The following is a 23,358-nucleotide window of genomic DNA, read 5'->3' as shown; positions in this document are numbered from 1 at the left end:
AAAGTAAAGAAGGCAGTTAGAATGTTTCAGTTATATTTTACTCTTTTCATAGATCGTTCGTATGAATGTTCATATTACAAAAATAGCTGCCATGGCCCAAAAGTGTATGGAACTTCAGCAACGCATTCTATTTACTCAAAAGAGCACAAACTAATACTTTCTTTAAAAAGAACTTTGTGAAGCTGTACAACTTGCACCCTCTCAAGCTAAATAGAGCGAAAAGAGTAAAATTACACATAAATTTATGCTATTTTTGGCTTTAAATTACTTTTCACCAGCTGTTATAAAATGATTATATTTGTATGTCTATCACAATTACAGATTTTTGCATTCAAAACTGTGTAAAATGTCTCATGCTGTAACAAAGGCTTTTAGCACATGCTGTTTCAACAGCAGCTCATTGTTATTGCCTCAGAACGAAATTATATACTCAAAGCATCAAACAAGAAAATGCAAGAGAAAGACACACAGATTATTTCCCCAGAAAAACGACTGCATAAAGTAGGTTACAAAAAAAAAACAACAATAAAATGCTTTCTAGATAGGAAGCATCTATGAAATGCAGCGCTTAGACAGCAGTGTGCTTGTACAGTTGTGTCCATTTCTTCCCCCCTAACTCCACATGCATCTCTCCCCCCACCTGAAGCTTAAAATCCTGAAATAAATAACTATTTCAACAGATCAAAAAAGCTATATAACCTCTAAAAAAATTTTTTCCTTGCTTAGGGAAAAGAGAAGTTGCACAGATATTTAATTGCAAATCTAGCCTCTTGCTGAACATTAAATAGGCAGCAGCTGCCATCAAAATGAGGAAAATATTTAAGAGGCAACTTCGTACACTAAGAGTATTCAAACCTAGAGGAAGTTGCCAACTCACCATGCATTCGCTTCTGAAGAAGAAACAAAGTACAGAATTCACATTGTATTACGCTTTCAACATTCACAACTACAGATAAGAAACAGTGCTCATGTATGCCATTCCCTGATATCTAACCGACCTACAGCTTTTATCTTTATGCCAACCATAGCATAGATTGTGCAATACTGTTTCAGTGCCCTGTGTTTAAAAGTTATCTTTCTAAATTATACTGGTTTTAAATCCCTGAAATATCCATACCATATATGGAAGGCTCTAGGTTTTGCACCTTTACAAGCTTGATGCAGATATAGAAACACACCAATGTTTATCGTGCAATTTCACTAACATGGGGGAGGGCTATTTTCCTCCCCCTAAATTAAGTGGAAAAAATTACCTGTAACATTAAAAACCTAAATCAAAGCACTGATGTAAAGTTACTGGTAAAAATTAAAAGTTTTATAATCTTTTTTCATTTTAAAAATCACAAAAGGAGTTCAAGGGATGTTGCAAGTTTTTTGAGTTTTTTAAAGCATCAGAAGTAGCAAAATAATCCAACCATCTGGAAGAAAGCTGCAGAGACAAAACACTCTCTATACATATCTGTATGTTGTTCTAATACCCAAATTAATTGTTAAGTAGCGTGAATGCAAAGAGCATTTCTTTTAATGGCCAATAGTGTTTGAAGACGTGTAAGGTTATGAAATTAACTAGTTCTTTGTACCCTGTGAATTAAAAGTCTACACAGGGCACTGAGCTCAAGTTTCCCACAACGGTTTCACATGGCTTTCACTTTTATTTGCTTCATCTTCATCTGCTTCTTCTCAAGTTTTTTCTGCTCACGTCGCAAAGCAGCTTCCTGGAGGAAAGGATACAGAGAACTGAATGAACATCAGTACTCTCACTGAAAAAGCAAGCTGACAATTTGAGAAGGTCAGGATAACTTGGCTAATTAAGGTAGTGTTCAGGATGCAGTCTCCTCTAGACACACAGACTGGCAAACAATTAACAAATCAATACATAAGTGAAAACCAGCTCCACTTTATCTCAGATCTCCAGCAGGACAGAAGATAATACACTGCCATGCTTCTGGAATACCTACAAGTGAGCCTCGTAACGTATGGGAGACGCTTGCTGTTAGTTCTTTAGCTGTTCTGAAAAGCCATTATACCTCCAGCCGGCGCTGTTTCTCCGGATCTTCCTCATTCATAATTCGCTCCTTCTCTGCCCGTTTCTTCTCTTCCCGGCGGGACTGGGCAGCCTCCTGCCTTTGCACATGAGTCAATTTAAGGAAGTTCTCTTCTACTCTGGCCCTGTTCTTATCAGCTTTTTGTTTACCCTTTCCCCCAAGAGACAGAAATAAAAACAGTTAATACAGATAAATGATTGGCACTAAGGCAATGTTCCAACAAGCAAAAAGAGGGACAGTGTCTGGAATAGCTACAGACACTAAAAATAGCTCCTCTCAATATTTAAATGGCAGTTCTACTCTGAAAGAGTGATTCCACATGTATCGCTCCCAGATTAAACCTGTCTGGTTAACGTGTAAAAAGTGTGGTCCCCACACCTTTCTCCAATATTGGTCAGCTATACAAACTCAGCCCAGGACCTAAGTATGAAACTGGATTCTTTCCTCATTATTTCAACAGCAGTAAAGGTTCTGCAAGTCAAGTCAAGTCTACAGTCACACAAATACAGTTCCATTGCAGAGGTGTAATTGACTGGAACCTAGTTCTGTGGGCCTTATACAAGGAGGAAAAGAAGCCAGTTCACTCTCAGCTGTACTGGCTTTGCAGAGCTAACAAGCGTAAAAAGCCATACAAAAATTGTGTTACTAAAGCAAGCAGGTCTGACTCATACATGCATGGAGCAGATCTGCTGCTGAATAAAATGGGGCTACTTATTTTTTGTGGTTTTTTTTTTAATATAACAACTTTTCAGAGTGGAACCCCACATTAGTAAAATATGGACAAGTATATGGTCTCTTTTACTTCAAGAAAGCTTTAAAAAGTTTAAGAGGAATTTTCCTTACCAACATGCATCCCAGATATGGAGATTTATCATCTAAAGCCAATAAATGCAAGATCTTTATATACCACCTTTCATCTAATTACCTCTTAAAGTTATTTGCAAATACCCTTTCCTATGGCCTTTGTGTGCATTGGTTCTTGATCATCTGAACTCTTCACCTTCTCTTCAGACTGAACAACTATTTTTTTTTTTTTTGGCAGATACTCAACTGTACATAACTGTTGCCATCTCTAATCACCCCTCCCTTCCTCCCATCGCCAAGTAAGACTGTGGTTGTATCGGCTTCCTTGAGTGCAATAGTTTGAATGCTTTTCTTATGCAACAGGAAGCAAAGAATACCAAATCCAACTGATATTCCCCATATGATTTAAGGCAAGCAGAATGTAATCACCATAGATGTTACATTTGAATTTTAAGGCTCCTCACCTTACAAATCTCAAGGGGTAACCATGTTAGTCTGTATCCACAAAAACAACAAGGAGTCCGATGGCACCTTAAAGACTAACAAATTTATTTGGGCATAAGCTTTCGTGGGTAAAAAAACCCACTTCTTCAGATGCACCTTCTTCACCTTACAAGTTACCATGGGACCTTTAACCATAAGTAGTTTTATATCTTATCTGACAGCAACACACAGGAGCACGTGACTTACTTCTCTATTTAGACGGAACTTTTTCGCTTTGTCAATAGAATAAATAACCATGTTCATCAAAGGCAGCAAAGCCTCCATATCCTTTGGGGAAGTGTTGCCTGAACCAGGAACTGTAAAGCAAAGACATTTTCATCAGATTAATTCGGGAAACTGGAAAGGCTTTTGCTATTAATTAGAATGCCCTCTCCACATTGCTCAGCCTGCTTATAAAAGTCTGCAAAGAAAGATGCTCTAATCCTCCTTTCAAAAATGAGTTAATTAGCAGAAGTATTTGCTTTGAAGATTAAATTCAGATACTTCAGATGGCAGCAGGCACATTTCTCTCATACTAAACTTCCAGATTGATTAAGAATACAACCATGTTTTTATACTGGTATGAAATTCCTGCTTTGATCATTGCAAAATACAATTTAAAGGCCACATTTTGCCCTCTGATAGGCCCACGGCTTCCTCTGTAGTCAATGGGAGGTTTGTGTATGCATTTGAAGGGAAAATTTGGTCTTTGCTGAAAATAACTGGAATCCCTGTAGGTTTGTTTTTAGTTTAAAGGGTGCTAAGCCTGGCAGCCCTGACAGCTTCTATTAGTCCAAAAAAACAAGCACAGCACAGACAGCAACAGGCATGACCATAAGCTGTCCCTCACTGTCCCAATGCTGACCTACTGGGATCACCATTAGGGATGACATTCAATTCTTGATTGTGGTGATGGCTTGTGGGATATGGACATCTGCCCACAAAAAGTGGACAGAAAACAAATTCCTTCCCCCAATACCATAAAACTGCAATCAGACCAGAATGACTTTTGATCATTATTGACCTGGGCTGAATTTGAACTGGTAACCTAGAGAACCAAAGCTCCATTATCAATGCCATATACCACCCAGTCCTTTACTGTACATTATTGCATCCCTTTTACTTGTTACTCAGGAATCCTGTACCTTTATCTACTTGCATTTAAGTCACTAGAAATACTGTCTACTATCCCAAAAGTGGCATGGCTTGGACACAGTGATCAGACTGTTACCAGATACGTTATCAGAAACCTTTCCTTACCATTAAATGTAAACAATAGTGTCCTTTTAGTGTCGGGCAGTTTTAAAGGCTGACCCTCCCTGTCAGAAGAGAGGAAATAAAGGAGTAGTTGGAATAAGAGAACACAAAATAGGGACATAACATTGTACTGTGTATTTCTTAACACACACTAGACTACTGCAGAACTGACAGCCTCTTGCAAACAGCTGGTAGCATTTAAAAACAATATAACTGATATTCAATTATTTTTTCATTGACACAAAACAAGGTTCCAAACAACAGTTTCCTTGAAGTGAATTTTTCCCCCCATCCAAAAGACATTCATAAAATAAGTCTTAACGTCTAAGTAGGTAGGCAGCACCACCCACTCAGTAACTGATGGAGGCAATCCAAGATCCAGTGCGCTACTGAGAAGATTCATACATTTGCTCCATTTCTGGGTTCTATGACTCATTTCACAATCTAACACAATGAGCAATATAAGTGCCAGAAAATTGGAAGTGAAAAGCTCCTATAAAATCCAAGTCTTGTCTATCACATAATCACCCTCTCTTCATTCGAAGCGCCCCTTAAGGCCAGCTTCTCCAGCAAAATCCAAATGCCAATTCACCACAGAAAAATACTTCATTCCTGTATGGAATACTGTACCTCCAAAGGGCAGTCCATCTGTGTACTCCTCACCTCATGCGCAGTTGCCTTTTTGTAGTATCATCAGCCTAACTTTAGCTTGGTAGTCCCTGAGCACAGGGAGCTTGTCTTCATATTTATAGTGTACATACACCCCTTGACACTATGGAAACCAAGTCCCTAAATTTCTGCTGGACACTCAGGCGCCTAGTGCTTTCAGTATTTTGCAGACATGCTGATTTATTCTCTTATTGCAATGTGGGAATGATATGGACTTCATAAATATATAAATAAATTATTCACAGCATATCGGGCCCGTGTATTGGTGCAGCATTTGCTTCAGATTATTGGATATATTGTTAGCAGGTACCCCAAGTGACAGCACTTTGAAAAAGGAGGCCTGAAGCAATGAAAAAGTCACCGAGTCTGTACTTCTACCACACAGGCGAGAACCAGGGAGGAAAGATGCAGCCAAGATAAGGAACCAAGGGCAGAACGGTAAAGACAGCTTCATGTGAGAAAGGGTAAGCGACCCTTGGTTTTCTTAGAATCGTCAACCTCAATTAAACAAAAAGATGCAATATCGTTTCTAGGATCCACAATGCATGCAAACCATGGTTTTCCAGCCACTGTGTACACGGTTTGTGATTGGCATTTCTAGGTTCTTCATCCTTACTTTACTGAGACCCTTTGCTGGCAGTTGGTCACTTCCCAGGCAGCAGTGCATGCTATACCTGGCAATTGTTAAACTGGGTGGAGCAGCCCAAGTTCCAATGAAGTCAGATCACACAACTGAATGGAGGGCAACAGACACCCGATCTTAGAAAACTAGCAAAGCATCTGAAAATGAACTTCTGGTTACCTGCTTCATCGTTACTTCCTATTTCTATACATCTCCCCCAATGCAACAGGTAGCCTGCTAGAATACTCAGAGAAGTATGTCAGTCTATACACTGTCTGCTGCTCTGTTATAATAGCTATTAAAAGATGCTAGTTTCATACATACTCTTGCATAAGTTTTGGACCGGAGAACTGGTCTGAAAAATGGACGGACTCAATCTTGTCAGCATAGTGTGTGAGGAAATGTACCATCTGAAAAAGAAACAGAGATTAGTCTTTCATATAACCAATTCATCTCCAACCCGTCCCCTGAAATGGTTTGCTTATATTGTCTCTGCGTCCTGCTTTTTTGACAATTCTTGTGCTCAAGTTAACACCTTGATTTAGTGACTCTTGCTAGAGAAGAACTCCATGCAGACAAACTACATCCCTGTCCTGAGCGAATGTTAGCAACGCAAGGATGTAAGATGGAGAGTTCTCATTTGGGGCATGATATTTCATCCATTTATCAGCCACAACTTTGAAGGCGTATACTGAAGGTCTTTAACACTACACCACTTCGGCAATGCTGCTGTGCCTACGTCAGCACTGCAAAGGACAGCTTAAGTCCCAAGTTTACAATGGATACGCCAATATATAAAAGTTAATACAGATGCTTTCTCCATTAACAACTGTATCTATTTTCTGTCTCTTGCATTTGCTTTGGGAGCTTTATTTCTCAGGATTCTTTAAGGGAGAGAACGATGCGGCATTCAATTCCCTGCTGTATCATCTGTGAAAGTTTCCACACTGAACTCCAGTCTTAAAATGGCCAAGCCCATCAAGAAAATGCCTGAGAGTTTCTACTTGTTGTTTCAAAGTTACCTTTGTGTCCATCATTCCCTCTGTGATCTCTCCCATCTCTGACAGGATAGCCAGCGACTCTGGAAGCCCATACTTTGCCCCAGACTTGGGTTTGTCACTGCAGAACTCACTCTATTGGAAGGAGAAGAGAAAAAAAAAAGTGTGTCTTTTATTGGGTTTGAACAGTGCCTAGCAACAATGGGGATCCTGGCCAGTACTGAAATACAAATAAACATGATTTACTGTTTCTTAATTCCATCTGACTGAGGACAGACATTTTCAGCATGAAGTACACTCCCACAACACCGTTAACACCCCAGATACTAACATATATATTGTATTCTTAATTTAGTATCTTTTTTTAAGTTTTGAGAGGCTACTTGCAATTTATTTTTACAGATGAGATGAAAATTGACGGTAGGGACATGCTGACATGGATATATCAGGGAAACTAATGCATCTTACATTGGTTTTGGCAATATAGCAAAGTCTGTACAATGAAGTGCAGCAGCAAAATTGACCCACAGCTTGCCAATTTCACTTTGCTGCTGCTGTTTGGGGAAAGTTACAAGCAGCAGCAGGGGCTCTAGAGTAGTTTACAGAGTTGGTCACATCAGGAAAGATTCTTTGAAAGTATCAAGACTTGAAAGTGGATTTTTTTTTTTTAAGGAGGGGATGTTAGTGAAAATTTAAATTCTGCAGAAATTGACGGCTTAGGCTCGCTGACTTGCCAGAGAAAGTTCCCCAGTCATCACTAGTGAGTAGATTTTTCAAAATCGGACAAAGTAATTGATGCTGGGTTAAGAGAAATCAAGCAAAAACTTAGAGCACCTGTCGACATAGCTAAAACTCAATTTCAAGAGACCCCTTGTAAAGGTGACAAAGAAGTTCCCTTTCCCTTCTGCTAAAATTGCAACACTTCAATCTCCCTGGACACTCAACAACAGACTTAAAAGTGGCAATTCTTCAACAAAAAAAACTTCAAAAACAGACTCCAACGAGAAACTGCAGAACTGGAATTAATTTGCAAACTGGACACCATCAAATTAGGCCTGAATAAAGCCTGGGGGTGGATGGGTCACTACAAAAAGTAATTTTCCCTCTGCTGATACTCACACCTTCTTGTCAACTGTTGGAAATGCGCAACTTCCACCTTGATTGCATTGGCCTTGTTATCACTACAAAAGTTATTTTCCCTCCCTTGATATTCACCCCTTCTTGTCAACTGTTAAGAATAGGCACTTCCACCTTAATTGAATTGGCCTCGTTAGCACTGATTCCCCTCCCTCCCCCCCCCCCCCCAACTTGGTATGGCAACTCCCATATTTTCATGTGCTATAATATATATTCTGCTTACGGTATTTTTCACTCCATGCATCTGATGAAGTTGTTATGCCCCAATAAATTTGTTAGTCTCTAAGGTGCCACAAGGAGGACTCCTCGTTTTTGCCAATCCAGAAGCAAATCAGTGCCAGCTACTTTAGGATGTGGATACTTGTCCACTGGGAACAGGACTGAGAATGCATTTCCCAAATTAATTCTTATAGGCCACTTAGCCTTCAGGTGGTAACAACTTTCAGTTATTCCAAACTGGCCCTGGACTTGAACAAGCAACCTAGAGAGGAAAGCCTTTATACCCCATTCCCAATCGCCTGAACTATCCATTTACTTCCAACTTGAACACACACATACCAGGTCCTGCATTTCCTTCTGAAGTCGCACTAAGGCTTTTCTTGTTCCAACAGCAAACACATAGGTATCCATATCTTCATCATTCATTGTTACTTTTATTTGCTGAGAAAAAGAGAGCGACCAGTAGTGACTGCATTAATACTATTATTATTTGTATTATCATAGCACCTAGGAGCCATAATCACAGGCTAGGACCCCGACAATAGACTCCCCCAGCCATGGAGCACTTGCAATGGACAGATCCAACTCTTATTGTGGAACAAATGTCTTCACTACAAAGTTAGCTGTACCTTTTCTTTTGAAATATCTAAAAGAAAATCTCAGTCCAGCTACTATATTCAGGTGTTATTTCAACAGGGATAAGGCTATTCTGTTTATCTCTGGACTTAATGGCTTTTCTCACTCCTAAAACCATATGGTAAGTGTCTAACAAAATTAAAAAGCGGAGTTCCCCATCTCAGGGTTTATTGGCAATGGGCAACGTAGCAGAGCTTTAGGAGGATTCAGTTTGAGAGCATACCAGATAGCCAATAGCAGACTGTTTGCATGCATTTGCCACTTCTAAACGAGATATAAAAAAGAATACACCAACAATATAAAAAGTAAAATATAATAGGAAATATATGAAAAAGTAAAACCTCATAAGTACTAGCAGAGCATTCCCTCCCTTACCCCAATTTTTCCTTACAGCATGCCTAATGGATACTGTGTGGATACTGGTATTTATACTTTGACAGGGCATGTATATGGGTATATAGGCTCCCATTGTCCCTAACACTAACAGCTGCTAGACACCAATTAGCTTTACAAGATGCACAATACCGGGCAGATAACAGATTACCCAGTGTGATTAGGCTGCACTCATAAAAGGGTTCAAAAGACAGAACAATTGTTCAAGACTGTAAGTCACAAAAGCAAATTTTGTCAAGATGAAGTCGAAGTGTGACGGACTTGGTTCACAAAACCACACAAACAGTAAAACCCAGAGAGACACAAACAATTCACCAGTCATCAGAAGTTTGGTGAGGAAGAGGAAGAACGTGAATGGTGTTTGCAGCTCATTTCACAGAGTTACTTTGTTTGAAGGAAGATGGAAGAAAGCTGCACTTCTCTCTGAAGCCACCATCTGGCTAGTTGTGGGAAAGACCAAAAGCCCAATGGAGTTGAAGGAATGCAACAGGAACTATGCACAGTAAATCTAAAGAACTGAGTGCATACCACTTGGTCACAGGCTGGCCTCATCATACGAGCAAGTACATTCAGAAGGTCTTGCCTCTTGAGAAACTGAAAGAGAGAATGTTTTAGTACAGTAGACAGTGCTGCAGTTTATGCATATTTAGCAATTTACTGGAGTGTAGTAGCATCTTGAGAAACTGAAAGAGAGAATGTTTTAGTACAGTAGACAGTGCTGCAGTTTATGCATATTTAGCAATTTACTGGAGTGTAGTAGCATCTACAGGCAGGCTAAGGTCTTGTCTGCACACACAAAGATTCACTAGCACTAGAAAAGGTTCAGAAAAGAGCAACTAAAATGATTAGGGGTTTAGAGAGGGTCCCATATGAGGAAAGATTAAAGAGGCTAGGACTCTTCAGTTTGGAAAAGAGAAGACTAAGGGGGGACATGATAGAGGTATATAAAATCATGAGTGATGTTGAGAAAGTGGATAAGGAAAAGTTATTTACTTATTCCCATAATACAAGAACTAGGGGTCACCAAATGAAATTAATAGGCAGCAGGTTTAAAACAAATAAAAGGAAGTTCTTCTTCACGCAGCGCACAGTCAACTTGTGGAACTCCTTACCTGAGGAGGTTGTGAAGGCTAGGACTATAACAATGTTTAAAAGGGGACTGGATAAATTCATGGTGGCTAAGTCCATAAATGGCTATTAGCCAGGATGGGTAAGAATGGTGTCCCTAGCCTCTGTTTGTCAGAGGATGGAGATGGATGGCAGGAGAGAGATCACTTGATCATTGCCTGTTAGGTTCACTCCCTCAGGGGCACCTGGCATTGGCCACCGTCGGTAGACAGATACTGGGCTCGATGGACCTTTGGTCTGACCCGGTACGGCCTCTCTTATGTTCTTATGTTCTTAGATTAACTTAAATATGCCTAGTTAAACTGGTGCCACTTTGTGTGTTGACTGTTGGTTTAAAACTGGTTATATCCGTTTAGCCTGTGCCAGTTTAACTAACTGGTATAAAAATCACAGCTATAGTTAAACTGGCACCACTTTGTGCAGAGACCAGGTCTTAGAAACCGACAAAGCTTTCCATTCTGCATTTGCTCCAGTGATCACAAAAAGGATATATTTAGCACCACATATATGAATCAAATATTCAGCTTTTTGATATGGAAGACATCGGAGTTTCTTTATGTCTCATTGGAATCTGTTTCTATAATACTAAGAGCGCCTTCTGCTAAGATGGAAGTAAACGGACATTAAGATGAATAAACGTAGTTGTCAACGTTGCGAAGGGACAGATAATTTGGGACTGGCTACACTGTAGCGTCTGATGGGAAGTTTGTGCAGATAGTAGTTAGAAGTTCAAAGGTTAAAAAAAATAGGATTTTCAGCCTAAATGGTCATGACAGGCAAAGGCAATTAAAATGGAACATTTTAAATATCCAGTTTACTTTTGACCATTTTATGCTATTTTTTTAGACCATTTTCATTCTCCAAGCTAAATGCAGATGCTGCAAACGCCTACTGCTGGAGCACAGCATGGTGCTTATTAGTCTCGTGGTTTCATTTTTTGGTTCTCATGAGCTAGGTCAAATCTGAAGTGTTCAGCTTGTAAGCACTGCAGGGAAATATTTACATCCAAGCACAAAAACTTTCCATTGAAATGGGGAGAGGGGGAAATCATGGAAATATTTCTATTGATCTTAGGTTGGATTGCTTTGCCAAGCTAATAAGAAAAAGACAAGTTCTCCCCGCTCCAGGTGACGAGCATTCCACTGGTTCAAAACCCAGGACTTGATACATTAAGTGAATAAAAAAAAGCACTACTAGACTGAAGGACCACTGACAGCTTTACAGTCCAATCTTTTATCCACCATCATGACCAGGAACAACTGCCCCACAGCACTGGACAGTGGGAGTTCTCCACTTTCCAGAAGTATGAAGTACTCATTGGTACTCTTCTCAGATCATGAAAGATTGGATCTTAAAATGATAGTATAATAATAAAAGTGACTATGTAAAAACTGGCCACTACTTATTCAGCAAATCTGCTTCCTGTGTGTATTCGGAATCCAGTCCGCAGACCTGAATTATAAAAAGAAAAAGCCGTACCAAGGCCTCTAGCTACCCAACCTGGGGGGAGGGAGGGAGAGAGCACTTGGACAAAATTTGAACTTCCACATGTTAGTTAGTGGAACAATACTGCAAGATTCCCCCACCCTTACCTTTAGCTGGATAAGCATTCCCTCACAGCACACCCTGCCAGAGCACCATAAGTTGTATATGTGTTCGTTTTCTTGGTTGAGCTTCCCTGTGCTTGTGGCTTCTTTATTTGTGCCATCATCCCCTGAAAGTAAGACTATATTAGTTAAAGGAAGTGTGATCTAATGGTCGGTGACAAATAGTGAAATGGCATCATTAGGATTAGAATTCAGGTATTCCTGGGTTATTCTATTGGACTACAGTGCCATCTTAATGTTCTCTTATGCAACTTATTCTACACCATTATGGTCGCTGCATTTAGATAGCATTTCAGCATTGGAGGGGTGGTGTATTACTTCAAAGCATGCAGAACTGCCATTAATTTCAACAAGTGCTGCCAGAGAAAAGGTTATTCCTCTCCCCAGCCCATTCTCATCAGTAATATAAGCCAGTCACATTCAAAGAAGCGAATAGTTGGGCATAGCAACTGCAAAAACTTACCAACAAGGGCAAAGTTACTTTCCAGCAACTCCCTGTGACTGTTGAACCAGGCCTGAGCTAGCCGGTTGTTTTTATTCTTCCCAATGATGTAGTTCATGATGTATGCAAGAAGACCAGTTACCATTAAGATCTCCATGTAGTAACTCTCCCAACTGTTTTGAAGATGTGCAGGGACCTGTGGTGAGTGAATGAAGCAATTTTATTACTGGATGTAATGGATTCTGCACAATCATTTGTTTTGGAACGTGTAAGTTACCAGAGAAGCTTCATCCCTGAATGACAGCAATAAGCTTTGCTAAAGCTATGCTACAGAGTTGAGCCTAATTAGGGCCAACTTTGTTACTGACACATGGCTTATTTTGTACTAGCAGCAATCATGCTGGAAGATAGTTGATACAGTATTCTGTGACCTTAGGCTCCAAGCATTCACACTTTAAATACTACTGCAATAATATTTGTATAAAATATGCCTTGTGTTGTACCATATGAAAGCTAACAGCACTCTGGTTATTAATAGAATTGTAAAGTGCTATAATGTTATATGTGAAGTTACGAATTCCCTCTGTATGATGTTTCTAAAATGTGTTTGAACCAGACAAGTCTTGGGAATAGGTAAACAGATTTTTTTCCCCCAAGGGAAAAGCCTCAATCCAGGTGCAATCATAGACAATTGGCAATCACAGTCAAGTGACCCTCCATTGGCATACTGGAAGCTGAACGGGCAGATCAGTTTACATTGCATAAAGTACCTCTGGGCAAGAAACCAGCATGGAAAGTTCTCCATCAGACTCCGTGGCACTTTTCCTCACAGGAGGGGCACTGAACTTTGAGAAGGATACATGTCAAAAGTCCACCGGACTATAAGAGAGAGGGGGGCAAAGAACCCCAAATTATCTTTCAACTCAGACGACAAAGGAATCGAGCACTCTATATTTTGTGGGAGATCCTGACCAAGGTGATGGTCAGCCATCTTGCTGGAAGGAAGTGTGGTAAAAACCTTACCTTGAACCAAGACTGTAGCCTGTTAAGTTTTAGTCATAGAAAGTGTTTTTACTTTTGTTTGTAACCATATCTGACATTATCCCTTATATCTGACCTCATGTAAAATCTCTCTCTGATTAAATAAACCTGTTTTACTTTTATTCTAAATCTATTGAGGACTATGTTTGATTTGAAGTGATTATTAACTCCAAGTAAAGCAACAAGCTGCTATGCTTTGGTCTCTTTAGAGGAGCAACGGACCTTATTATTCCTTCGAATATTCCAGAAGAGGGCTGGACATTTCTGGGCACACAGTTTGGGGATCATTTGGCTAGTAGTAATCAAAGCTAGTGAGACCAGAGCGTGACTTTGGTATAACAAGCAGGCTGCTGATATCAGAATTGCTGAACAAGAACTGCTCAACACACAGACACTCAGTGCATGCTTGTACACTGGCTGAAAGCGTCTAGACAGGGAGCTACAGAAGCAGACCATTTTAAGGCACGCAGGATTACAGGACAAGCAGTGACAACCTCTCACTAGTCTGAATTGCACCCTAGAACATAGCATATACCCAGCACAGTTTATACTGACACAGGATCACTGACCAGTGTGGAGAAAAGATTTATTTTCCAAGAACCAGACTGTGCTAATGAATAATCTCCAGTGTAGTCAGCCTAGCACCTCATCACGACTGTAACACTATTCTGTTCAGGTTCTTACACCATGCCCATCACTGCATTATCTGAGCACTACAAAAGGTGTGACTGAAAGATGCATTACAACTGTGTTGTAACCAACTTTTGAAAAAGTGTTTTCAAAACACAGTTAGGAGCCATAGTGCAAATAGTGACCAAAATTTGATAGGAAGATCCTGCTGTCTCTCTGTGGAGTTCTCTTTTTGAAGTCATTAGAGGCTGGTTATTAGTTTTACTGCCAAGATATTGCCCCTCAGAAAAAAGAGATGATGAGGTATTTCCCACTGACACATTTGATTACAACATTTTAGAAAAATGTAACTCTGCCCTTTTTGTCTCTTAACTGCTTTGTAAAAGCTTCAGGGTTTTTTTGGCATCAAGAGGACTAAATATTATATATTTCAAATCTGCGATGTTCAACCCCAGCTACACTTAAAACACCCAACAATTTAAATACAGTTGTTATAACCATCATTTTAACATGTTATTTTGTTGCCTGTGTAATCAAGATACACAAACGTGTTAGAGAATCATGTTTTAGCTGTAGTACACTAACTAAAACATGATTTGTTACTATGGTTATAGCATGTTTTCTCTCTCTAACGTAAGGATAAACCATATTCAAAGATGCTTTGGCCAAAACCCATGTTTAAAAATACTGTTACTTTTGTTGCAGAGACATTTACTGATCATGGCATAATATTAAGGCAATCTGTGTTCCATGTGATGATAAACTATGACACCAATTCAGTTTGAGTGCACAAGAGTAGGAAGTACTAGCAGTTTAACATAGTTGTTTACACATTAAGGAACAAGCCATGTATAGTTGAATACATCAGTTTCAAATGTCATATTACAAATCTGTGACAATCAGCACAATCCAGTGCATAAGAGCACTGGAATGGGACTCAGGAGACCTGATTCCAATTCTGCTACTAATCTGCTATGTGATGTTGGACATGTCACGTCTCTGAGCAGTTTCCTTTCCCACCCTTTGTCTTGTCAACTCAGATTGTAATTTTTTCAGGACAAAAGACTACCTTTAATTATGTCTGTATAGCAGCTAGAACAAGAAGGCCTTGTTCTCTGCAGGACCCTTTAGGGACTACCAGACTACAAATTAATCATAAAATGCTGAATGGAAAGACACTCCGACATGTATACCTACATCAACAATTGTTATGGGGTCTTTGCTTTTGCTGGGAGATGCATCTGTTTTTTCTTCATAGCCTTCAAATTCCTCATCATCATATGGCTCACTCTCAGTATCTCCTTCCTAAGGGATAAGAGCACAAGCAGCCTAAACATCTCAAGCCTGGTAAGCACGTGGCAAATACAACAGATGTGGGACATAAAATAAAGGGATATGCATCATCCCTCTAAAGCAGCCGTCTCTTTTACAATGTTACAGCTGAGATTTTAAAGTTAAGATCAATGAAAATTGCTGAGGTATTAGTGGGTTGTTTTTTTAACTTGGAACATTTCTGCAATAAAATGTTTATGCACAATTTTATGAAGATGTGACAGCCATTTTCTTACATGCATAAAGTGCCTTTCACCCCCAAGGGTATCAAAGTGCTTTATTAACCAATACCCAAATGATTTTCAAAAGACTGTTTTATTTATCACTGAAATGCACCTACCTCTGCAGTGGATCACAGCAATCTCTCCACAGGACACAGCAAAGCATTACAAAGTTTATGATGGGAAGAGAAGATGACTACATGCAATTGAAACCGTATGGGACATTTACGGTGATTATATATTGTCTCCCAAGTTGGACCAGGATGCAAAAGTTAACATCTTTACTTCTACAGAAGTGCCATGGGATCTTTAATCAATGCAACTAGTTGGATCTCCATTTTACAATTCACTAGGAAGATGTTATATCCAGCAGCAGAGCTCTCCCTAGCACTACAATGGGTTCACTACCGACTCTAAAGGAAGAGTACCACTGTCTGAATATCTTGGGTGCTCCTTCAAAATATTCCATCTAAATATTGACCCAGCCAGACCCCGCATAGCTTGGAAGATCTGATGGGATCACAGGATAAGTACTGCACTGGGGTATAATACAAGAACACTCGTGGATCTTGGTTTGATAACTGAAAGGGCATTTCAAATGAGAGGCTAAGAGGGGCAACGGCATGAATTTGACATTACCTGTGCATCCGCATCATCAAAGTCCTCCTGATTTTCATCGTGACCTTCAAGCTCTACAGTGGCCTCCTCCTCATCATCTTCTGTGGTTATGATCCTCTGGGGAGATTCTGTGGTTAAATCTTCAGTAACATCTTCAAACTCAGCAAAGTCATTATCATCGTACTCCACAATGTCATCTCCGTCCTCAAATTCATCAAACTTGGCCAAAGAAAAGCCCCATGGGACGAACAAAACAGCAAGGAAGATCCACAAGCTCCTCATTGTCACTAAAAAAAATTCAAATACAAAACACTCAGGTTAGAAGGGGGGATTTATTTAGTTCGCTTAAGGTCCTAATGCATTAAACCTCTGCCCGATTACGGGAATGCAGAAGGAGACTACAATTATAAGACATCATCTAATCAATTTCTGGGCTCAGGCTCCCTAAAAGGCAAAGTGGGGGGTGGATTGTGAAAATATATCTAATGATTAGCACAAGAGACAGAGACAGGACTCCTGGGTTCCTTCTCAGCTCTAACAAAGATTTGGGGACAAGTTACTTAGTTTACAGATGGGTGAACTGAGACTTAGAAAAGGTACCTCATATTATACTTACATCACATAAAGGCTTGTTTGTAAAATGCTTTGAGATCCTGGCATGAAATACACTACAGAATTGCCAAATCTTAAATTAAGAGGCTTCAGCCCCAAGAAAAGAGATACATTCTCATACTCCTATTCCTCCCCACAATTAAGAGGAGTTCTAGAGATTTTTTTCCCCAGCTTTTCTTAAAAAATAAATAATGCAATTCTTTCTCTACTCAAGTTTTCCAACATGCAACTCACACCTCTCAGGTTTGAGACAGGGGTCTTTTCAATTCAGGACAAATGACACTGACATCCTAGTCCCTATATACTAAAGGAACTTAAATAGTATATATACAGTGGATCACATTAGCAACTTATCATGAGCCTGAAGGCTGCATCCAATTTGCATGGCATGTAGCAGACCCTCTCGCTTAATATGGAAGTGCAGACTGCAGAGATTCCCTCCCATACAATCATAGCAAGTAACTAGGACTGACAGATCATTGAATTCTGAGAACTGTGGTCCCACAGACCAGTCTGACTACTCCTGCTAAAGTCTCACCAACTGTTCAAAGAGGAGGCTAAATTCCTTTTTACCTTCATATATACATATGTACACACACACACACACACACACACAGGTCCTCAGACAAAGGGTTGGATAATGGAATGCAGGATGTACAGGTGTCTGACCCATGCATGCATGCTTCTGGTTCCTTTATCAAGTGTTTGCTTAACACTCAACTACGGGTTCCCTCTCTGTGTTGGTACAGTGCATCATTTAAATACACACCTGATAAAGAAATAAAAACAGTTGCACAAACAAAGCCTAGCCAATTGAAAAGCATAGTCTGACCTTAATCAAGTCAGTTTGCTTACTAACAGTGGTGACTTATACTGAAAAACCTTCCTGAATCAGATTCCTGATCTAAAAGACACAGCAAGGGAATGCGTACATTAAAATTAAATAATAGCGAAATCAACAGACTATTGAAGCTACAGGTGGAGTATTTGCTACTGTTTATTTAGTAAATTTGCCTATCACCATGTCCTTGGGGACATATACAATATGTAAGTTGGATATCTATCACTTTACCCATGTCAGGATAAAAAGGTGGACTAAGTTATCAACTCTGTACTCCTAATAAGACTCTCTTCTCCAATAGTATCACTCATCCAGTGTCTGAGTGACCAATTCTCTCCAGTTTTTGTTCATTTTAAAGAACATAACAGATTGCACCTGCGATGATTATTACCTATGTAGTCAGGTCACTAAATGGAAAAATTAGGTAGCAATATAGCATCATCGATATCACAAAATACACTTGATCTAATCATTTGAAACAGCAAAGCAGCAATCATGTTCTGTTACTTTCAAAGAGCATATCCTCAATCATCTAAGTTGTGCGTTCAGGAATGGGTCCTGCTGAGCAGTTTCTGCTTTTATTCTGGACCCCTTTGTTATGCGTTTAACAAAGAAAATTGGGAAAAGTATGGCTGTTTCACCGGGAGGCAGCATGGGCCACTGAATAGGAGACTGGACTGGGACACAGGAAACTTGAGATTTGTTCCCAGATCTGCCACTAGCCTGTGGTGTGACCATGGACAAGTCACTTCACTTTCAGTTTCCCTGGTCTCCACTTTGTTTTGTCTACTGATCATAACCTCTAGCATAATGAGGTCTCAACTGGGGCCTCTAAGAGCAATACTAAGTCAACCGCAGCACTTCATAGACACTTGTGGAGGATTACCACCAAGTTTGATGGAAGCAAAGCTCATCTTTCTCATTCTCACTGTGGTGCTGACTTGAATGTTGACTTTTGTTTTAGTTACCTGAAACTAACAGAAACCATTTTTGTTACCTTAATGTGATGTACCTTTGAGTACTACTTGCATGGCACCCAGAGCATCCAAAGTATCTTAGGGTACGTCCATACTACCCGCCCAGGTCGGCGGGTAGAGATCAACTTCTCGGAGTTCGATATATCGCGTCTCATCTAGACGCGATATATCGAACTCCGAACGCGCTCCCGTCGACTCCGGAACTCCACCACCGCGAACGGCAGTGGCGGAGTCGACGGGGGAGCCGCGGACTTCAATCCCTTAGTTCGAAACACCCCCCCCCCCCCCAGTGTAGACCAGGCCTTAGAGAGATAACAAACAAGTCCCTTTTTTGAAGGCCTTCCACTCTAGACAGACAGCCTAAATAAGAAGTGTACAAGGGTGTGCATGAACAAGATACAATGCAGCTAGATAAAGCACTGAAGTTTAGAATATTCCTTAGGAGCTACACAAATTTTCTGTGAATTGAATGAAAATAGTGATATAGTACTACTTATGAAGAGAGAACTAGCATTATAAGGGTAAAAAGATCAACTCAGTCAGGCTGTATGATCAAAGGAACATCCCCCATCCCTCTGGAATAAGGAATTCTGAGACTACTAAATCATATCCAATTACCAAGTACCCTGCCACTTCTGTAAAATCATCTGAAAAATGGATTAGGACTGTGATTCCCAAGAGGTATCTAACAGATTTGGGTGTCACAGTGAATATATTTGCAGCAATGGAGGCCTAAGCACAAAACTGCTTGAAGCACCATACTTCATAGTGGATCCTGTGTGGCCACAACAATTCACGTGGTGCATAGTTTCCCCCTTCAGAGGAGGCAATTCACCAGCTGATCTGCCTCTGGTAGCAAGAACAGAGTTGGCAGTAACTCACAGCTTCCACAACTGAAAAATGACTCATAGCAATGCCCTGCCCCACAGGGCACAAAGCCACAGTGCTATCTGGAATTTAGGACCTTATATTATGGGGTGGCACTGTTTCTTGTAGGGAGCGGGAGTTTCCAGGATCTCATGACAAGTCCTTAGAGGCACACAGTCAAGGTTAGAGTACCTAAAATTAGCTGTGCCCTAGTTCTTGGGTGCACACCACACACTCTTCCACTCCAACCTGTCAGCTATGTTCTTGGGAGGGTCCCGAGAAACATTGGTGGCTCACCCCAATGGAGCACATGCTCCACATGCCCAGGGCACACCCACCATGGCTCAGAACCCCAGTGCTCTTAAGGGGGGTGGGGTGTCACTGCCACACACGGCCCAGTGAGAGAAATTAGGAGTTTGGAAGTCAGCATCATTGGAAAGGGGGGGGAGAAAGAGATTTTGCCAGAGCAGTGTTTTTCAAACCATGGGTTGCAACCCAGTACTGGGTCACGGCATGTAAGGCACTAGGTCACCTTGCCCTGGTCAGCACCGCCAACTGGGATGTTAAAAATCCCATTGGCAGTGCTGCCCAGCTAAGGCAATCTAGTGCCTACCTTTTCCGACACCGCGCTGTACCCCGGAAGGGGTCAAAAGCGGGTCTGGCTTCTAAGCAGGGGGGCCATGGGGCTCCATGAGCTGCCCCCACCCTGAGCACCGGCTCCGCCTTCCCATTGACTGGTTGGCGGTACCTGCAGGCAAGAGTTGCAAGAAACCGCTTGTGCGCCTCCGCCTAGGAGCTGGACCTGTTGCTGGCTGCTTCCGGGGCATAGCACGGTCCCCGGTGCCAGGACAGATAGGAAGCCTGCCTCTGCACCCCAGCTGCACCGCTGACCGGAAGCCGCTGGAAGTAACCTTGTGTCCCAACCCCCTGCCCCAGCCCTGAGCCCCCACCAAATCCAGAATCCCTTCCTGAACTCCAAACCTCCCACCCCAGAGCCTGCACCCCCAGCCCAACCCCCCCCCATTCCCCAACCCTCTGGCCCAGCCCTGACCCCCCCCAAACACCCCAAACTCCTCATCCCTGGCCCCACCCCAGAGCCTGCACCCCCAGCCCAACCCCCTCGCCCAGCCCTGACCCCTCCCAAACACCCCAAACTCCTCATCCCTGGCCCCAACCCAGAGCCTGCAGCCCCAGCCCACCCACCCCCACACCCCAACCCTCTGCCCCAGCCCTGAGCCCCCTAAACCCAGAGCCCCCTCCTACACCCCAGACTCCTCATCCCCCGGCCCCACCCCAGAGCCTGCACCCCCAGCCCAACCCCCCCCATACCCCAACCCTCTGGCCCAGCCCTGACCCCCCGCAAGCATCCCAAACTCATCCCCGGCCCCAGCCCAGAGCCCTGACCCCCTCCTGCACCCCAACCCCCTGCCGCAGCCCAGAGCCCCCTCTCACACCCCTCACCCCCGGCCTCACCCCAGCCCAGAGCCCCCTCCCCAGCTCCGCTGGGTCGCGGGCATCAACCATTTTCTTCAACTGGCTCCGCAGAAGGAAAGTTTGAGAACCGCTGCTCCGGGGGGTGAGAGAGGCGAGCGCAAGGTGGGGCCTGTCAACCCCGCCTCTCGGGGGAGCCCGAGCCAGGGAACGGCCGGGGGGGGGGGTCCCCACAGGCCTGAGGCAAGTCCAAGGGGCTCCCCCCCGCGGGGAGGGGGGGTCGGAGCCGCTCCGGGGTCAACCCCCAGGGCCGCTTCCCAACGCGGGGAAGGGAGGGGGGCTCCCAGCCAGTCCCACGACCCGCCGCCTGTACCTGAGTCCGGCCGGCGCTCCCGCCCGCCACCTAGGCCCAGCCTCGCTGCGCTCAGCTCCCCCCGCAAGCTGCGCACCCTGAGCGCTTTGCGTAGGTGAGCGCAGGCGCAGTGCGAGCAGGGAGGCGGGGTTCCGGGTCTGCTGTCGCTCCCCGCCGGCCAGGCGGCCCGGGAGCAGCTGCCTCGAGCTGTGGGGGGGGAAGGGGGGGTCTGCTCACACACTAGCACGTGCGCTACAACCGGCCACCCTTTCAGGTTGCCAGGCAACGGCGCGGCAGCCCAGGCGGTCACGTCGCGGGCCCCTGACGTCAGCGCAAACGGCACTATGACGTCACGCCAAAGCAGGGCTGTGATGTAAGGGAACGCGGTGACGTCCCATCAGGAGGCTCCGCCACGGCATGGCCCAGCCATCTCAGGGTGGTGCATAGTCATGGGGCGCACTGTCGCGAGGTCACTTTGAAACATCACCAGGCTGCATGGACGCAGCCTCACAGCCTGGTGACATTTCATAGGCCCCAAACTGACTTTGTAGCGCGTGAACCCATTAAGAACATAAGGCCTGACATACCGGATGGGTCAGACCGTTGGTCCAGCTAGCCTGCTATCTTGGCTCGGACATTGGCCAGTGTCAGATGCATCAGATGATGCCAAACTGGGAGGGATTGCAACTGCTTTGGAGGACAGGGTCATAATTCAAAATGATCTGGACAAATTGGAGAAATGGTCTGAGGTAAACAGGATGAAGTTTAACAAAGACAAATGCAAAGTGCTCCACTTAGGAAGGAACAATCAGTTTCACACATACAGAATGGGAAGAGACTGTCTAGGAAGGAGTACGGCAGAAAGGGATCTAGGGGTTATAGTGGACCACAAGCTAAATATGAGTCAACAGTGTGATGCTGTTTCAAAAAAGCAAACGTGATTCTGGGATGCATTAACAGGTGTGTTGTGAGCAAGACACAAGAAGTCATTCTTCCACTCTACTCTGCACTGGTCAGGCCTCAACTGGAGTATTGTGTCCAGTTCTGGGCACCACATTTCAAGAAAGGTGTGGAGAAATTGGAGAGGGGCCAGAGAAGAGCAACAAGAATGATTAAAGGTCTTGAGAACATGACCTATGAAGGAAGGCTGAAAGAATTGGGTTTGTTTAGTTTGGAAAAGAGAAGACTGAGAGGGGACATGATAGCAGTTTTCAGGTATCTAAAAGGGTGTCATAAGGAGGAGGGAGAAAACTTGTTCACCTTAGCCTCTAAGAATAGAACAAGAAGCAAGGGACTTAAACTGCAGCAAGGGAGGTTTAGGTTGGACATTAGGAAAAAGTTCCTGTCAGGGTGGTTAAACACTGGAATAAATTGCCTAGGGAGGTTGTGGAATCTCCATCTCTGGAGATATTTAAGAGTAGGTTAGAGAAATGTCTATCAGGGATGGTCTAGACAGTATTTGGTCCTGCCATGAGAGCAGGGGACTGGACTCGATGACCTCTCGAGGTCCCTTCCAGTCCTAGAATCTATGAATCTATCACAGGGAATTAACAGAACAGGGCAATTGCGTGTGATCCATCCCGTCATCCAGGATCAGCTTCTGAAAGTTGGAAGTTTAGGGACATCTGGAGCATGGGGTTGCGTCCCTGACCATTGATAATAATAATGGCTAATAGCCATTGATGAACCTATCTTCCATGAATGTATTTAATTCTTTTGTGAACCCAGTTATACTTTTGGCATTCATGACATCCCCTGGCAATGGGTTCCACAGATTGATTGTGAGTTGTGTGAAGAAGTACTTCCTTTTATTTGTTTTAAACCTGCTGCCTCATAATTTCATTAAGTGACCCCTTAGTTCTTGTGTTATGTGAAGGGGAAATAACACTTCCCTATTCACTTTCTCCATACCATTTATGATTCTATTGGCCTTTTATCGTAACCCCCTGTCAGTAATCTCTGAAGATCCTTGGGGGACCCCACTATTTACCTCTCT

General features: G+C 42.7%; 1 protein-coding gene across 3 annotated transcripts; it reads right to left on the bottom strand.

Moving 5' to 3' along the window:
• Nucleotides 1-21: 21 nt before the first annotated feature.
• Nucleotides 22-21,551, bottom strand: CCDC47 (coiled-coil domain containing 47). 3 transcript variants are annotated; one of them, XM_044999303.1, is made up of 13 exons: nucleotides 21,384-21,551; nucleotides 16,304-16,569; nucleotides 15,309-15,416; nucleotides 12,462-12,636; nucleotides 11,984-12,105; nucleotides 9,792-9,857; nucleotides 8,574-8,675; nucleotides 6,903-7,013; nucleotides 6,205-6,290; nucleotides 4,593-4,651; nucleotides 3,540-3,649; nucleotides 2,028-2,195; nucleotides 22-1,715 (listed from the first exon to the last, which is right to left on the bottom strand). In XM_044999303.1, exons 2-13 carry the CDS (start codon nucleotides 16,562-16,564, stop codon nucleotides 1,635-1,637), a joined length of 1,449 nt encoding a protein of 482 aa, XP_044855238.1. In that variant the 5' UTR covers nucleotides 16,565-16,569; nucleotides 21,384-21,551; the 3' UTR covers nucleotides 22-1,634. The 3 variants fall into 3 exon arrangements, with proteins under 3 accessions (XP_044855238.1, XP_044855239.1, XP_044855237.1); XM_044999304.1 differs by lacking the exon at nucleotides 21,384-21,551 and adding an exon at nucleotides 21,053-21,073; XM_044999302.1 differs by lacking the exon at nucleotides 21,384-21,551 and adding an exon at nucleotides 20,328-20,421.
• Nucleotides 21,552-23,358: the final 1,807 nt, after the last annotated feature.

This window comes from Mauremys mutica, chromosome 25 (genome assembly GCF_020497125.1).
Source record: "Mauremys mutica isolate MM-2020 ecotype Southern chromosome 25, ASM2049712v1, whole genome shotgun sequence".
Lineage (NCBI taxonomy): Eukaryota > Metazoa > Chordata > Testudines > Geoemydidae > Mauremys > Mauremys mutica.
The sequence above is the reverse complement of the archived record's forward strand: the minus strand, read 5'-3'. Positions and strand labels throughout refer to the sequence as shown.

Bases quoted from the DNA above. Each gene is read 5' to 3' on its own strand.
- CCDC47 (XM_044999302.1), bottom strand. From the start codon at position 20,406: ATGCCCCGGAAGCAGCCAGCAACAGGTCCAGCTCCTAGGCGGAGGCGC. The intron at 7,014-8,573 runs GTATGTGTGTGT...TCCTTCCAATAG, and splicing joins AGAAGGAAATGCAGGACCTG to AGTGAGTTCTGCAGTGACAA. The intron at 4,652-6,204 runs GTATGTATGAAA...CTCTTCTGACAG, and splicing joins GGTCCAAAACTTATGCAAGA to GGAGGGTCAGCCTTTAAAAC.